This window comes from Theropithecus gelada, chromosome 7a (assembly GCF_003255815.1).
Source record: "Theropithecus gelada isolate Dixy chromosome 7a, Tgel_1.0, whole genome shotgun sequence".
NCBI lineage: Eukaryota > Metazoa > Chordata > Mammalia > Primates > Cercopithecidae > Theropithecus > Theropithecus gelada.
The window spans coordinates 44926923-44945558 of NC_037674.1; the positions used below are offsets into that span (position 1 = coordinate 44926923).

General features: G+C 43.3%; 1 protein-coding gene across 2 annotated transcripts in view; it reads left to right on the forward strand.

Annotated features, from left to right (window-relative positions):
* GLCE (glucuronic acid epimerase) overlaps positions 1-4053 on the forward strand; it is a 127141-nt gene extending 123088 nt beyond the window's left edge. For both annotated transcript variants that reach the window (XM_025390722.1, XM_025390724.1), the window contains one exon: positions 51-4053. In XM_025390722.1, coding sequence (XP_025246507.1) covers positions 51-1075 — 1025 coding nt within the window. In that variant the 3' untranslated portion in view covers positions 1076-4053. The remainder of the gene's footprint in view (positions 1-50) is intronic.
* Positions 4054-18636: the final 14583 nt, after the last annotated feature.

Below are 18636 nucleotides of genomic sequence, written 5' to 3' on the forward strand. Positions count from 1 at the left end.
ACAAAAGTGCTTTTCTTCTAACCAGTCTGTTGGTATATTCTCCCCTGCAGAAACCAGTGAAGGTGTATCCTTGCAACTGGGAAACACGAAAGATTTTATTATTTCATTCGACCTCAAGTTCTTGACAAATGGAAGCGTGTCTGTGGTTCTAGAGACCACAGAAAAGAATCAGCTCTTCACTATACATTATGTCTCAAATGCTCAGCTAATTGCTTTTAAAGAAAGAGATATATACTATGGCATTGGGCCCAGAACTTCATGGAGCACAGTTACCAGGGACCTGGTCACTGACCTCAGGAAAGGAGTGGGTCTTTCAAACACAAAAGCTGTCAAGCCAACCAAAATAATGCCCAAGAAGGTGGTTAGGTTGATTGCAAAAGGTAAGGGATTCCTCGACAACATTACCATCTCTACCACAGCCCACATGGCTGCATTTTTTGCTGCTAGTGATTGGCTAGTAAGGAACCAGGATGAGAAAGGTGGCTGGCCAATTATGGTGACCCGTAAGTTAGGGGAAGGGTTCAAGTCTTTAGAGCCAGGATGGTATTCTGCCATGGCGCAAGGGCAAGCCATTTCTACATTAGTCAGGGCCTATCTGTTAACAAAAGACCATATATTCCTCAATTCAGCTTTAAGGGCAACAGCCCCTTATAAGTTTCTGTCTGAGCAGCATGGAGTTAAAGCTGTGTTTATGAATAAACATGACTGGTATGAAGAATATCCAACCACACCTAGCTCTTTTGTTTTAAATGGCTTTATGTATTCTTTAATTGGGCTGTATGACTTAAAAGAAACTGCAGGGGAAAAACTCGGAAAAGAAGCAAGGTCCTTGTATGAGCGTGGCATGGAATCTCTTAAAGCCATGCTGCCCTTGTATGACACTGGCTCAGGAACCATCTATGACCTCCGTCACTTCATGCTTGGCATCGCTCCTAACCTGGCTCGCTGGGACTATCATACCACGCACATCAATCAGTTGCAGCTACTCAGTACCATTGATGAGTCCCCGATCTTCAAAGAATTTGTCAAGAGGTGGAAAAGCTACCTTAAAGGCAGCAGGGCAAAGCACAACTAGAGCTCACAACCAAAATTATACTTCAGCCTCTGCTGTACACAGAAACTACAGGCTCTGTCTCAGGAGAGCATAGGCACATTTTAAAAGGTTATGTACTAGGTTTTTGTGGATTCTATCAAAGTGATAAGTGATCCTTAAAACCAGCCTTCTAAAATAATTGCATTCCATGGGTTGGGTATTTAGACATGTAGGTGGCATTTAGAACACAATGTTTAATCAATGGGCTGAACAAAGATGTTTCACTTTGCCTTGCCCATCACCCTATACAGTTTCGCAGATAGTCTAGTCACTCTTTGTGAGAAAGATAATGGTAAGTAGTTGTTACTGGCCAACTGTCTAGCACTTACCTGAAAACTTAGTATGGAGCTCTTTTAAAATGTGATTATTTATATTTATGTTGAAAGCAGACTTTAAAAAAATAATGTGCTGTAATACAGTAAATATGTACTTGTAGCCTGGATAGCAGACTGTGTTCAACTTTTTAAAAAGATGTTTCATTTCTATAGATTAATTTCTTGGGAGCAAATGAGTATTTGTTGCATTTGTTCAATTTGTTGTATATGGTGAATATTTAATTATGGTTTTCTTGAAATGTGTAAATTAAAAACACAACCAGTGTTCAGGCTTCACAGTTATATAATGTAAGCACAACTAAAATGAAACCTGTTGACTGCACAAGAAATTACAAAAATGTTTCTGTTTTGAAACTTGATCTACAATCAGTAAAAGTTTGATAATCAGTGTATCCCTCCCCAACCCCCATTGTGACAGTTTCTTTTTGTCACTATCTAGAATTTTGTATTTTATTTCAGACTATACCTTGGAGTTTTGTATATTTTGAGAGAGATATTTTTGGGACATTATTTCGGAAACTTATTACAAATCTAAATTTGGAAAGAGAGTAGCTTTAAAGCCACCACCATATTTTATTTTTTTAGGATTTTTCCCCCTTTAAATAAAAATATTAGATCAAATACTACATACAAGAATCATAGCAAAGTTTTTTTTTTCTACCAAGATCATTCTTGATCATCAGCTTCCCAAACTAGTGAGTCTGTGCATCATTGGTTTTTTTTTTTTATTTAATTTTAAGTTATTCTAGCTATTAGAAGAGATGTTACTGCATTTATGTGTAATCAGATCTTTATTTAGGTATATATATTCTCCTATACCACACATAAATAGATTTCAGAGCCCCCATACAATGGGCAGTGTCTGCTATAGGGCTTCAGGCATTAAATAAAACCGAGGGATGTTGATTTTGCTGTGACAGTACACTAAATCAATAGTATATCTTATACAGTTTGAAAATATGATACCCTACACTTTCAGGGGACCGAGTCTGACAAACACAATGCATTTATCTGTGACCTGTATCAAGTGCACATTTAGGAGCCAGGTAGGTTACCTGCTTACACACTATATTTTAATTGAATTCAAACTACCAAGCACTACTTAGAAACTGGAAAACATATATATATATATGTTAGCATCAAAGAGGGCAGAAGCAAAGAAGATACAGATCTGCACTGAAGACATTAAACTGACCATAGAAAAGTAAGCTTGAACTCCCAATTGATGTGACCACACTCTTCTTAATTTTGCTCACAATAAAAACACTTTTGAGTTATTAGGCTTACCCCTAGCTTTTGATCTTTGCATTTCATATATGTTAGATGTCTCAGCAAGCATATCTGGTCTCCCCTAATTTTTATTCCCAGTGCCGATGTGCAAAATAAACTTTCTCCAATCTGGGAACCTTTCTTACTTCCCCATATTTGTTATTATTAAGAATGGTTCATACGTCTGCTTTGTTTGCATACTGGTCTTCAGATTATGAGACTCGATGATAACAGTATGGTACTGCTTCTGTGACAAATACCGTGCCTTAACAATGTGGCTGTCCTTTTCCACTGAAGAAGGAAAGACTTTTTGATCTAGAAATAGCGTTGTGATTTCCTTGCTGTTGGTTTTACACTGCCTTCCACATTGCAACAGCAACTTGATTTGTCTTGTGATGCCAGAATTTTCTAAGAGGAGGAGTTGAGCCTATAGCAGCATTGTCAGTACAGACCAGTGGTTCTCAAACTTTAAAATGCCTCAGCATCACTTGGGAGCTTATTGAAATGCAGATCCCAGAGTCAGTAAATCTGCCTGTGAAGTCTGATAGTCTGCATTTGTAATGAGCATTCAGGTGATTCTGACGCAGGGGAGCTGGGGGCATACAGGGAGGAACACTGCCCTACACTATCCATTGCATTTTTGCCTCTAAAGAGCTACAGAATTTTCTAGGGTTTTAAATTATGTAAAATGTTTACTTATTCTGAGCTTAGAATGGGGAGGGTATTTTTAAATTTTATTATTTTGTTTCTTTAAATTTTTCTTTGCTTTAAGATTATAGGTATTAGGTTTGTTTTTGTTTTGTTCTGTTTTGTTTTTGTTTTTCCACTTATCTTGAGTTCACTTTGATGTTACATCTATTGCTACTTCATTTGTAAAACCAGCCAAAAGTTTCTGGATGAAGGTCAAGTTTGACCTTTTAGGAGTTACTGTACATAAAAGCTTCATCCAAGAACCATCCAGTGCACAGAAGCAAATGCAAAAATGACACAAGCACAACTCTCCAGACGTGGCTCCTTTTCCTTTCTCAGTGCAGACTCTCACTGAAAGCTGCTATTTTCATCCTCCTTGTGGTTGCTTTTCTTGTTTCTCTTCCACTGTACATGTGGGTTATATACCATGTGTTAAATATGCAATAACGTGTTTACAGGATGCCCTTCTGAAGGGTAGTCCTTTGTAAAGCTGTACAGACTTTGCAGTTTAAGCACAATGTGCACATGTTAGTTTTATATACAGCAAAACTTGATTTTTTGCAGATGGAAAGGTATTTTGTTTCTATACAAAGTAAATGGATTGTTTGTGCTTAATGTAAAGCCGCTTTATAAAATTGTAAAATAAAGTTTTTATCTTAAAAAGAATATACCTGGATATTTCTCTTGCTTCTCAAATTATTCTAAGGTTATTTGAGCCCAGCAAGCAGATTTCTGACCATTTCCTGTTCAACCCGTGACCAGAAGTCAAGACAACAAATGTAGTTCATCAAAGGCATACCAAGCCCTGTCAGACAATGTGTGGGAACAAATAGTATGCATGGGCTTTAATCCTAAGGAGCCTTAGCCTACAAGGGGGAACACAGTGTATACTAAACACTTTAAGAAAAATAAAATGCTAAATTGTGTGCTCAGGGAAGGTGTTAGGGAAGAGACAGAGCCTAAACTGGTGTTCCAGGGGTGGAGTCCAGGTGGAAGACGAGGAGAGAGTAACCTGAGCAAAAACAGGTGCCCATGCCAGGTGAGAGGATGGCCTTTCCCACGCTCATTCAGACTGGGTAACCATTTTTTATTTAGATTTATGTGAGAGTTTGTCCCTCATATATTTTCTTTACTTGCTTCTTCAGAGCGATTAGCATTATTTAATGTTTACCTCCTTCTCAGAGAATAATGATTTAACCTCCCAAACAGAGAAAACCAGAGACCAGAGTCTGGCTTCATGTTATGTTTCATTGCACAGTATTTTTTGGATTATGAACATTCTGCACCATTTATATAATGGAATTACAATTGATCACTAATCAACATTCTTGGCAGCTTTTCCTTCTCCACCGTCTTCAGTTGAGAAATGGCCATAAGGTTGCAAGCAGTCTTGGGCTGAATGAGCTCTCCAGCTGCTCTTGCTTTGATTTTGCTGCTTGTAGCCAAACTGTTAATATTTTGGCTGTTCTGCTTTAGCGCACTGAGCATCTCATGTTCATCTCCCCGTTGCCCTTGAGAGGGGGTGGGCCCTCCATACTCCAGAGAACTTACTTGGTAGTCTGATGAGTGCTCCTTCCCTTCATAGCCACAGGCTCTGGTGGCCACTGTGTGCCTTGTGACCCTGCCTCCTCTGGCATGACTTGGATGAGGGGCTAATCCCCCTCACTCAAGCTGGCTGGCCAATCAGTCTTTTCCCCAGGAATTCAAAATGGGATGGATTAAAAAACTAAAGCAGATACACAGTGAAAAGCAGAGTTGAAAAAACAGAATCTTGACAATGCTCCAGGCCCTGGATCCAATGCCCTTCTGAGGCCAGCTGTATGCCTCTCAGGTTCCGTGAGATACTGCTGTATCCTTAAGATAAATTCTTACGTTTGCTGAAGTTGGCTGGATTTAGTTTCTGTTACTTGCAACAGATGAGCCCTAATTAATAACATGTCTCCATTATAGAGGAAAATACAGTGTAAATTCTGCATTTTCCTCCAATCTGGACCCTATTGTATTAACTTGCTAGAGCTGCTGTAATGAATACCACAGACTGGGTGGCTTACACCAGAAATTTATTCTTCTCACAATTCTAGAGGCTTGAAGTCCAAGATTAAGATGTTGGTAGGTTTGGTTTCTTCCAAGACCTCTCACATGTCTTTCAGATGGTGCCTTATTGCTGTGTCTCAAGGTGGTCTCTCCAACTGTGTTCTCTGTGTCTGGGGCCCACTCATATGACCTCATTTTACCTTAATTACTTAAGGCCTGTCTGTAAATACAGTCACATTCTGAGATGCCGGGGAGTTAGGACTTAACATGTGAGTGGTGAGGGGGACACAAGTCAGTAACAACCACTCAAAGTGTTGCCATTTAATTTGATGATGATCATTGAAGGACAAAACTCAAATCTCAAGGGGACATTAGTTGGGCAGAAATCTAGACTTGGGACTCAGAATACAGAGCTCCCTGGCTCAGCCATTAGAGCATCAAGAATTTACTCAGGCCAGGTGTGGTGGATCACACTTGTAATCCCAGCACTTTGGGAGGCTGAAGTGGGCGGATCACCTGAGGTCAGGAGTTCAAGACCAGCCTGGGCAACATGGTGAAACCCCATCTCTACTCAAAATACAAAACAATCAGGTGTGTGGTGGTGCATGCCTATAATCCCAGCTACTCAGGAGGGTGAGCCAGGAGAATCACTTGAACCCTGGAGGGAGAGGTTGCAATGAGCTGAGATCATGCCACTGCACTCCAGCCTGGGTGACAGAGTGAGACTCCATCTCGATAAAAAAAAGAATTTACTCTTTGACCCCATAGACTTCAGTTGCCTCATGGAACAATCCAGTAAATAGAGAACTCTGCTCTCAAAGTTTGTAATAAACTAACAAAAGGTAACTACTAAATATAAGCAGTGGTAAAAACAACATAAACTTCTAGATTTTTCTTCTTCTTACCTGTATGGTATTTTCATTATCTCATTCCAAATGCAGAATTCTGGGGTACTGGGGTGGGGGTGGGGAAGTATACATACAGAGTATATAAAAGTGCAAGTAGTGGTGAGATTCTGTTTAATGATAATTTTTTAATCCCAAGTCTGCATTATTGTAACTTACAAATAGTCAACAATATAGGGATAAAATATTGATTTTCATTATACCAGCTCATTAAGGATGTCAAACTGAAAATGGATGTGAATGTAAATGTTGTATTGGTGATGAATTTGAATGTTTGCTGCTCAATTTCTGGTGAAAAGAGATACATTTACCATCTGGTAAGAATGATTGATAACTTGCATGCGTATGCTGCATTTCCTGAATGTTAAGTAGCAGCAACACTGTGTAATTTTGCTAATCCTTTTCTAGGAGGATTTCACAAAATGACAGTACTGCAAGGCAAGCCATCAAAGAGCAGTAGTAAAGAGAACAGCAAAAGGGGCAGAAAAAAAGTCCTGTGAAGGACCAGAAATAGAGCAGTGGACTGGTATTAAATACTCAGTTTAGATAAGATATTCTTAAGCAACACAAAGCTCATTGCATCTTAAGCTTAACATCAGAAGAGCTGGTGTCTCCCTGGGATTTTGCCCTGTTCTGTCAGCACCTAGTGAAATCACTGAGATAAGAATGGCTGCTCCATTTCAGTTCAGAAAATCTAGTAAAGAGAGTTCATCTCTTTGGGGACTACAGCAGGAAGTAAATCTCTGAAGTGGGGTGAGGAAGAGGTCTTGTTTTTAAGCAAACACATAGCAAAGATGCATGATCTTAATTTAATGCCTGTTATTCTGTCATCTTTCCTTTTTAACACCAGTGAAGTTAAATCTCTGCAATTCAATTGAATACAGTGGGAGGCCCCAAACAGATTCCCAAATCCTATCCTATATGGCAAGATAGTCTTAGGGAAAGTGTCTGTCTATCTTCTCAGCTACTGCAGGCAACAGAGAGAAGCACTCTCTCCATCTGGAAATATCCATCAGAAGAAATTACCTGCGCAGCTTCTCGTGAGCTTGTAGTAGGTTTTAGTGTCTCGGGTACGGGAAAACATGATCCTGGGTTAGTGATTCTTGCTAACGAGTATTTAGGAATAGGAAGAGGAAACAGGCACTATTACAGGTGCTCCTCAAACTAACTCTCATTAATTGCTCACCATGACTCTGGAAGACCAACTCCTGGTAGGTGAGAAAAGGAAACACTGCTGCCTAGTGTTCCATTATCGGAACGCTAAGCATGTGGGAGTTATTTATATCCTACTGCTCAAGGTCATCGCCAAGGTCCGGTTTATCATTCATGCAAAAATTCAAAAAATTGTAACCTCTGGCATAAATGGGTTAAGGAGCTTGTTGAAGCTCATGCAGTTATTTTCACTACATATTTATTGAACACCTTCCTACTAATTGTGCTACCTGCCAAAAGCAAAGATGAGACCTGTTCCTGTCACGAGTCATAACTAGTCAACATAAAGAACCGAGTCCACAGCTGACTGGCCTGGAGTGCTCTCCTCTGGGGTTAAGCTTTGGATGGCCTTTCCTTTCCAAAATCACAGGCAGAGCAGTGGGGCCAACACGAAGAGCCAGAGTGTCCGAGCTCCTGCAGTGGGTCGGGTTCTTGCTAGAAGACTCCACGGGTGTTCTTTCTAATCCTTTTGACAGCCTTGGGAGGAAGTATGTGAACTTCACAGATGGAAAAACAAACTCAGAGAAGTTAACAACTTGCCAGAAACCATTTAGTTATTTGACAAACAAGGTCTCAAGCCCAGGTGTGTCTGACTCCAAATTCCAAGTTCTGACCCATCATCCCCAAGCAATAACTACAATCCACTATCTCCTGACTCCACCTTCTACACAGTGGGCTCAACCAGGGAGGCAGATCTCAGCCCCAGAGCTCTCCCACATTCTCCAGATAAGAAAATTAGTCCATTTCATCTGTGGACTCTATATCAGAACTGCTGAAATTGGTATTTGCTCCACTAAATGATTAGAAAAGTCCAGAAGCAGATACAGGAAGCTTTTTCCAGCAATTGAGTCTTTTAGCATGTGCCCCCATTTCTTCAACTTCCATTGATGTTATTTTTTGAATAACCCAACATAAAAACCCCTCTAGCCTCTCTCCAGCCTTCTCCTGCTATTTGCTGTCTTCCTTAGTGGACTTTCAAAAAGCTGCCTCTATTACAAATTAAAATGTATACAGCGTGTGTTTAATATGTGCAAATACACACACACACACGAGTGAATACACAGATGCACAGCAAACAGTTATCATGCCCTGTGCTGGCTGCAAGGGCCGCAGTGATGAGTGAGATGAAGTCTCTGCCCTCTCTGAGTCCATGAAGTGATAGCTTTGGGAGGTACACAATTTTATTTGCTGTGAAAAATGCAACCGTTTAAAATTTTACAAATTCCAAATTAGAGTTTGAATTAATGAGATTCCAAAGAACCTTCCTATGTTATACTTTTTATGCTCATTTCATGAAAATAATGAAATATTTTATCCTCAGAATGGCCCTAAGAGACTGGCCGAGTGGACACCTCCTCTCAGTGGGGGAGCAGCGGCGTGGGTGTGTGATGACTGTCTGGGGTCAACGTCCTGGTGACGGAGCTGGAGTAAAACCCTGGTCTGTAGACTTGCAGTTGGATTCTCTTCATCTTGGTGCCTTCACATCTATGGGAATCTGGAAAAGAGCTTCCTGGTGTGCACTCAGGCAGGGCCATGTCTTGTCTCCTTTGGCCCTAGGCTTGGCATGAAAGGAGAGGGGAAATGGGGCCGTTCTCTTGTGTTTCTGTTTCGCCTCGACTGTCAGCACTTCTCTGTCTCATTCCATCTGAGCTCTCACCAACAGGAACCCACCCAAAGTCCTGTCTACATGTTGCCTGGTTGTCTTATCTAGAGCTTATTTTAATTTTTAAAAATATGGTTTTTGTGGGGTGTGATGGCTCATGCCTGTAATCCCAGCACTTTGGGAGGCCAAGGCGGGCGGATCACTTGAGGTCAGGAGTTCGAGACCAGCTTGGCCAACATGGCAAAACCCTGTCTCTATTAAAAATACAAAAATTAGCCAGGTGTGGTGGAGCAGCCTGTAATCCCAGCTACTCAGGAGGCTGAGGCAGGAGAATTGCTTGAACTAGGGAGGCGGGGCCCCTGCACTCCAGCCTGGGAGACAGAGTGAGACACTGTCTCCAAAACATTTAAAAAAAAAAATTTATATATATATATATATATATATATATATATATATATATATATATATTAAAAAAATCAGATCTGACAATAGAACCAGCACACAGATGCTTCCCGATTAGCTGGGACTACGTGCATGTGCTATCGTGCCTGGCTATTTTTTGTATTTTTAGTAGAGACAGGGTTTCACCATGTTGGCCAGGCTGGTCTCGAACTCCTGACCTCAAATGATCCACCTACCTCAGCCTCCCAAAGTGCTAAGATTACAGGCATAAGCCACCATCCCTGGCCAAAAATATTCCATCTTCAGGTGCCAATTACTCCATAAACTTTAAGATAGTTATATTTTATTCCTGGGAAATACCCTGCGTGCCTCCCCCCGATTCATGTTCAAGTAGCCGTGAGGAAAGCCGCGTCGTGTCGGGGGTCGACTGCCCCCTGCTGGCCAGCTGTGGGGTGTGCAGCCAGTGACTTTCCCTCTTCACATCTTGATGACTCCGTGGCTGTGTGGACACAGGATTGTAGGGGTAGGAGTGGAAGCAGGAAGTCTCCTAAGCAGATGGATGCCGGAGCTGTGGTGAGAGGGAAGGGGGACTGAGGAGGGTTGGAGAGAGATGGGTTGACTAGGACACATGGCAGAGCCGGTGCAATGGCTGTAGGGAGTGAGGAGTAATGGGGAATCAAGGATGTCCAGCTGTGGATGGCAGAAGGGCCACTGTCTGAAGTGGGAAGTCTGGACATTCCCAAAGGAGTCTTTAAAGACTGGGTCTTCTCCTGAGCCTGAGAGCAGTGCTTCTTCCAAGGACACTGCTTCCATTTTAAGGTATGTGGAGGAAACAGGATTTGGGGTGTGTGTGTGCGCGTGTGTGTGTGTGACATTTCAGATGCCACTTTGTTTGCCAATGGGATTTCTGCCTCTGCCTCCCTCCCTGCAAGCCTGTGTCCACATAGCCAGCAGAGTCACTGTTTTGGGAAAAAAAAAAAAATCAGCTGTTCAAAACTCTCCAATGGCTTCCCATTGCCTGAAAATGGAATTGAAATTCCTCAGCAGGCCTGCAAGGCCCTCAGTGAGCTGTCCCCTGCCCCTACCCTCCCTCAGTCTCAGCCTCCCCCATCCCCCACTGGACTCCCTAGGAGGGCTTCATAGACTGCCACGCTCCTCCTGCCTGGAACCCTGGCTCTCGAGTTTTCATGGGGCTGGCTGCTTCTCCTCACTCAGTCATCAGGTCCAATGTCAATTCCTTGGTGAGGCCATCTCTGCCCAGCCAGCCAAGGTGGACACTCAGGTGCTCCTTATTATAATACCTTGCTCTAAGGACTTGTCCTCATGTGGGTCTGCCTCTCTTCCCCCACTGGAATGTGACCTTCTTGAAGACAGGGGCTTGACTCCTTGGTCTCCATCTCATACCCAGCACCTTAGCACAGGCCCTGGCACACCAACAGATACTGGTTGGTTAACTGGATGGATAGGTGGATGGATGGATGAGTGAATGGATGGATGGATGGATGAAGGATCCCACAGAATGGAGAGGGGGCTGGGGGCTAGAGTTCGCCTCACAACACTTTGACCATGTTCTTTGCATTCTCCAGCATCAGCGTGACCCGGGAGCTTGTTGGAATGAAGAATCTCCAGCTCCATCCCAAACCTGCTGAATCAGAATATGCATTTAACACATTACCAGGACCCCAGGTAACTGCTGTGCACAGTGAAGTTTAAGAAGTTCTTCTAGAGCACTGATTCTCAAATTTGCCTGCATACTGGAATCACCTTGGGAGTTCTAAAAGTCACCGATGCAGGCGGGGGACGTTGATAATGAGGGAGGCTGTGCACGTGTTGGGGGCAGAGGATATGTGGGAGATCTCTGTCCCTTCCTCAATTTTGCTATGAACCTACAACTACTCTAGAAATTAAAGCCTTTAAAAAAGTTTTAAAAACACTGATGTCTGGGCCACTCCTGCCAGGGATTCTGATCTAATCAGTTCTTGGACTGATGAAAGTCTACCAGCTGATTCCACTGACTACCCAGTTGACACTAATGTTTGGCCAAGGTTGAGAACTAGCTGGTGTCTAGCATTCTTTTTTGTTGGGAAGCAGAGAGCAAAGCTCAAAGAGTGGTCAGGAGAGAGGCTGGGAGAGTGCAAAGGGAAGAAAGGAAAATGTGTGATGCCTCCCGTCGCTGGGGCTTGGCTGTCTGCAGAGTACTTGCTCACCTTCATTAATTATAGTAGGTGCCTTTCTCCTGGTTCCTAAGGTGCTCTAGGCCCTTCAGGAAGCTCTCAGGGTCAAGGTGAGGCCCAGACCCATGTGCGTGTGCCCATAGTACACACACACACACACACACACACACACTGTGCAGCCTGACTACCATCTCGGGGAGTCCAGAGCTTAGCCCAGGCCTAGTGGGCCCAGCAGATGCTCAGGCAGAAGCTGCAGAGAGGTAGGAGTGGTAGAAAACCAAGAGAAGCCAGGAAAATCACACTCCATTGCTGTGTTTTCAATGCAAAGGAGTCTTTGTCCATGGTGGAACCACACAGAAGAAACACCTCAGTGTTGTGTCTCAAAGAACAATTCCAGCTCCCACTTGAGGAAAAGCTTTTGGGTCCAAGAACAGGCCTCCTGCCTCTTCCACCACCCCACCTTGCAGGCCCCTCCCCAAAGGTCTTCCCTACCTTTCCCTCAAACCCTAGCAAGCTATGCCTGAAATCAGAGACTTGGGCTGAACCATGATTGCGGTTAAAATGCAGACTAATTTGTAAGTTGTTTTCATCATCTACACCTCAGTGTAACTGGCGTAACCAGATCCTCTTTTGAGAACGGTTTGCTGGGAGGCAGCACAGCCAGCGGGCCCTGGCCAGGGGAGAGAGGCCTTGTGGGGCTCACACCAGCCTCCCGCATTCTCCCAGCCTGACTCCCACCTCCACGACGCAATTCTTGTCTCCCCTTCTGACTCCTTGTCCTCCAGAACTGCCTCTTAATGGGGGGAAGAAATCACTAATCTAAGGCTTCCTCTCTGGTTTACAAAGTTACTCACTTTGCATAGCTGCCTTCAATCAACGTGCCCAGCCCTCTGGTGACAGTCACAGTGCCTACTGTAACTGCCAACAGATCTTGTAGTGTATTCATTTTTTTAAAATCACCAACTGATTTAAAACAGACCGAGAGGCAAAGATTACAGAAGTCAGCCCTGGGTCTCTTCTCGGCTGATTGCACAGAGTTCCTCCAGTGCCCTGCAGAGACCTCTGTCCACCCAGCCAGGCCTCTTTCAGGAGGCTAAGGGGTGACCCTTCGCAGAACTCTACAAAAGCCAGGGACTCTCTCACCAGAATAATGCTCAGAGAATTTAAGTACATTTAAGGTCCTTGTCCACAATTTTTGGGCCTCCAGATAACTCTGAATTTCATATGAAGATCTGAAAAGGGTCCACAAACCCCAAGTGAAAAATCACTGCATTTTTTATATTTAAAAATTCAAACTACAAACTCACAATACTTCAGAAACCAGGCAGGTGAACATTTGTAAGTGAGTAATTGAGTCCATGGATGATAAGGAATGGTGGGTACCATTTAAAGTCATTTCATAAATTAAATTACCAGATAGACCAAGTAATATATATCTTCAGACCAGATTTAGCCCATGGGTAACCCATGTATTGTACAGAATTTTCTAGGTATTTATGCCTGCCTCCACCCTCCATTTGATAATGAGATCTACCTAGTATCTAAGCCCAATCATTTCTGCAGGAACATGAGCTTATTTCTCCTCAGTTTTACTTGGCAGAAGTTCTCTCAATTCTCCTCCTCCATACTACTGTCAGTTCTTCCAGAGGTCTGCCCAGCTCCAAGGCCCAAGTTAAACAGCCCCTTCTTCCATGAAGCATCCCTGATAGCCCCACACCTACAGCCAGACCCGCATCCCTCACCCTTCCTTTCCTAGCCACAGGTGTGTCGGCACTACAGTATGCTCCCTGAGTCCTCTCTGACTTGATTGTCGACACCCATTCCCCAAGCTGTTGCTCTTACCCGGGAGCTATTTTGCTTCCCAGGGAACATTTGGCCATGTCTGGAGACATTTCTTTTAGTCACAGATTGGAGGGAGGTAATGCCCCTGGCATCTAGTGGGAGAGGCCAGGGATGCCGCTAAACATCCTACAATGCACAGGACAATCCCCCACAACCAAGAGTTACTCAGTCCAGATGTCAATGCTGAAGCTCAGAAACCATCCTCAGTGAGCCCTGGATAAATCCCTTGAGGGCAGGGCTGTGTCTGGGTTAATGTGGTCCTGCTAGAGCCTAGGATACAGGGTCTGGCACGCAACAGGCACTCAGACTGGCATGTTGATGGGTTTTAATGGTAGCGGGCTAGGTCAAAAGAGAAAGACCCAGTCTCAGCCCCAAATAGCTCATAGCTAGATCAGAGAGGAAAACACATGTCCACCTGGCTCTCCTCTGCAGTGGATGATGCAACCAAGGCTGGACAGCCATGAAATGAGTTTGCTCTGGGAGGGGCTTCACCACTTTCAGGAGGGGGCATTAGGACGGGGTGTTTGTTTCAGCCGAGCTCTTTATTGCAATACAGAAATGAACTCAGGGCTCCTTAAGAGGTGAAAGATCCATGCGAAGAGACACCTGAATGAACACCCTGGCCTGGGAAGAGCAGAGCATCTGTCCATGGGAAGGCTGGGCTGGGGCGGTTGCACGGGCGCTGCCCACTAAGGACATGCAGAGACAGCCCCACCTCTTCTCTCCACCCCACCCACCCCAGGTTCACCCAGACGTTTCTGCTTCCCCTTGACCTGGGACCCCACCAGGGCCAATTTATCTGTTAGCCACAGTGCCTAGGGCCCACAATACTTCTTAGGGGCACTTAAAAATGTTTAATTTTCATTTCTTTTGAAATCAGAAGAAAAAAGGAACATAACAATGAATCTAAAATAAGGAATCCAGCCTGAATTGTATTCATCTGTATACCAACGCAGTCATATCGTCTAATTTTTTCTATGTTTTTATGGAGAAGGGCCCAAAGGTACCACCCATTACCCCCTCCACGCCCTTCCACTCCTCCCGGGTGACGCTCCCACCCCCTCCACGCCCTCTCTACTCCTCCCGGGTGACGCTCCCACCACAGACCAGCACTCCTGGGTTCTTCATGAAAATCTCATGCAGGATCCACTGGAGACATTTTTCTTTCTTTTCTTCAGTCATACTACCAAATATCTATGGAGATTTTGTGGTCGTTGTTGTGGTTGAGACGGAGTCTCACTTTTTCACCAGGCTGGAGTGCAGTGGCGTGATCTCGGCTCACTGCAACCTCCACCTTCCAGGTTCAAGCGATTCCCCTGCTTCCCGAGCAGCTGAGATTACAGGTGTGTGCCCCCATGCCAGGCTAATTTTTGTATTTTTAGTAGAGACGGGGTTTCACCATGTTGGCCAGGCTGGTCTCGAACTCCTGACCTCAAGTGATCTGCCTGCCTCCGCCTCCCAAAGTGCTGGGATTACACGTGTGAGCCACCACAACCACCCTACGGAGATATTTTTAATACAAATATGTAACTCAGAAGTTCTCTGACTTTGATGAATTTTGCTTGGGAAAGGGTTTTCCAGAATTGACTCCAGTAAGTCAATTTAATTCCTTGATCAATTGTATAAAAAGCTCAGTTAAACTGTTTCCAATTTTTCCACTTTTTCATTTCCAACGGACTGAAATTATTTTCATTGGGACCAATTCTTTTTCACTTAAATTTTATATCAGGACTGTGGTTCATAGATCGATTTTTGTCAGTAACAAATTTCACCAATGATAGCTGCTGCCGTAGTAAGTTTCCTTTTGTGGACTTCATTTCTACCACCTCCATTTTCCAGGGTCAAATTTTGTTCTAAATTTTGTCAAGAACATTTGATTATTTCATGAGTTCTACCAGATAACAACCTACCTAATTTAGTATCTGAGATTTTTTATGCATTGGACAAAAGACTTTAGAGTTTGTAACTGCTTCTTGGCTTAAACCGTGAGAAAATTGTGACCATATTTATGAGACAGAGAGGGTGCTGCAGGAGAGAGGAGAGGCAGAGTAGAAAGGCAATGAGTTTAGCAGCACTGTTAGGCTGAATGCACACTGCAGGTCACGATATCCTGGGGAGGAGAAGAGAAACAAGTGGTAGAATCAAGACGCTGTTTTCTGTTCCAGCTCGTTTTGTGAACAATGTCACATCACAGGTCACTTGGCCGTCCTTGGGTCAACTGTGAGTAAGGAGGAGTCCTGCAGAATGAAAAATGACTACCTAGAATTGCCAACAAAATCCAGCAGGAGTGCCTTAGAAAGCAGGTAAGGCACAGGAGCCCCGGTCTTGGGGCACAAGAAGAATGGTCTCCATCTGTCAGTCCTCTTCATGGGAGAAGCCCTTGCCTGTGCATTTTTGTTTTTTCTTTTTTTTTTTTTGAGACGGAGTGTCGCTCTGTTCCTCAGGCTGGAGGGCAGTAATTCTCCTGCCTCAGGAACATGAGCTCAAGTGATTCTCCTGAGCTCAGCCTCCGGAGTGACTGGGATTACAGGCATGCACCACCACACCCGGCTAATTTTTGTATTTTTAGTAGAGATGGGGTTTCACCATGTTGGCCAGGCTGGTCTCGAACTCCTGACCTCAAGTGATCCACCCACCTCGGCCTCCTAAAGTGCCGGGATTACAGACGAGAGCCACTGTGCCCGGCCGCCTGTGCACTCTTTCATAAGATTTCTAAGCAGTGCTGGGAGGCAGGCAGGATCGCTTTCGACTTATGATGATGGAAGAAAATTAAGCTAAAGTGGGTCATCTTGTTTCAAACCCAGTGATTGTCCCATCATGCCTTGAAGCCTCTCGAAAGAAGAAGTGTGAAAGTCAGTACAACACTTTGCAGTTGGCAGAGGTCTTTGGGCTGGGTCCTGATGCCTCTGGGTCCTGGAACAAGAGAACAAATGGAGGCCACCCACCATGTGTCTAAATATTATTTAAAAGGTATTAATTAGGGGCTGAGCACAGTGGCTCATGCCTGTAATCCCAGCACTTTAAGAGGCCGAGGTGCGAGGATCGCTTGAGCCCAAAAGTTCAAGACCAGCCTGGGCAACATACAAGACCCTGTCTCTACAAAAAATGTAAAAATGTGCTGGATGTGGTGGCGTGCCTATAGTTTCAGCTACTTGGGAGGCTGAGATAGGAGGATGGCTTGAGCCCGGGAGGTTGAGGCTGCAATGAGCCAAGACTGCACCACTGCGCTCCAACCTGGGCCACAGAGTGAAATTCTGTCTAAAAAGAAAAAAAAAAAAAATTATTAATCAGGCTCACAAGCTATTAAAAGAAAAATATTTTTTTCTTCTACCCTGACAAATATACCTTCACAATGGCATGTTTGAAAAAAATAGTTGCTTCTCATGCGACTGAACACTAGTTTTTATAGGACCAAGTTAGTCATATCAGTGATGACTGAGTGCAGTCATTGCTTTGTGTGTCTCAGTGTTCTGTTGATGGGCTAATGATGTTTGAGTAAATAATAAAATAAAAACCATCTGAGTCATACATTATTCATTTATTTCATAAAATTTGTTACCCTTTATTTCAACAAAATTACTAATTCTATTGTTACAATAAAAATGTTTATGAAAATTATGCTGTATTGGCAGAAGTGCCAAATGAACTGCTCTTCCTTCAGTCATTGTCCTCAAACAGTTTTTTATTCAATTCAATTTTGTGAGACAACAGCAACTGGAATTATCAATACACTGTATTCCTTGAAGCACTTTGATTTGGAATGAACCATAAATTTTACATGTCATGTTCAAACAGTGTAATGGATAATCCATGTATTGTTCAGAATATATGATAACTTATATGTGATCATTAGAAGTTATATATCATAGGATATATAACTTCCATATATAACTTATTATCATAGAAAACATTATGCAACAGTATCGAAACAATATTCTAATTTTTTATACAAATTTCTATCACTTTATAGTTTTCGGCATCTCACAGTGAGACCCTGTCTAAAAAAAATTTTTTTTAAGTGCTCCTAAGCGCACTGTTCAATTCGCTGTTTGTTTTTTCAAAGCAAGACTTTCTTAAGGAAGCACTATGCTGATTTACTTTCCTTAATTAGCATTAAGAATTCACATATGGCGATCTAATGTTCTGTTGAGAAAAAAATTTTAAAAAGAAGAAGAATCCATGTAGCATTTCTTTCTTTTTTTTTTTTTTTTGAGACGGAGTCTTGCTCTGTCGCCCAGGCTGGAATGCAGTGGCCAGATCTCAGCTCACTGCAAGCTCCTCCTCCTGGGTTTACGCCATTCTCCTGCCTCAGCCTCCCGAGTAGCTGGGACTACAGGCACCCGCTACCTTGCTCGGCTAGTTTTTTGTATTTTTTAGTAGAGACGGGGTTTCACTGTGTTAGCCAGGATGGTCTCGATCTCCTGACCTTGTGATCCGCCCATCTCAGCCTCCCAAAGTGCTGGGATTACAGGCTTGAGCCACCACGCCCCGGCCCATGTAGCATTTCTTAAGTTCTTCTTCCATACTTTTCAATGCTGGGATATTATCAAGAAAACCAAAAATAGCAGTATTTGGCTCACTTGTTCAACTCTCTCTTCAACTGAGTCTCTGCCTTGATCTGTAATGGCCAGAAAATAGTCTCTATAAACAAGACTATTTGAATGTGAATCTTCTATTGTATAATCATACAAACATTTTCTTTTTTTTTCTAATTTCCTTGTATCTTATTGGAATATCACTTTTATTGCATATTTTTATATAGATTCTTTCCATTTATTTTTAAAAACAATTTCCTCTAAGCATTTTAAAATATTTTCTATCCTTTAAAAATGACACAACTGGGCTGGGCGCGGTGGCTCAAGCCTGTAATCCCAGCACTTTGGGAGGCCAAGAGGGCGGATCACGAAGTCAGGAGATCGAGACCATCCTGGCTAACACGGTGAAACCCCGTCTCTACTAGAAAAATACAAAAAACTAGCCGGGCAAGCTGGCGGGTGCCTGTAGTCCCAGCTACTCTGGAGGCTGAGGCAGGAGAATGGCGTAAACCCGGGAGGCGGAGCTTGCAGTGAGCTGAGAT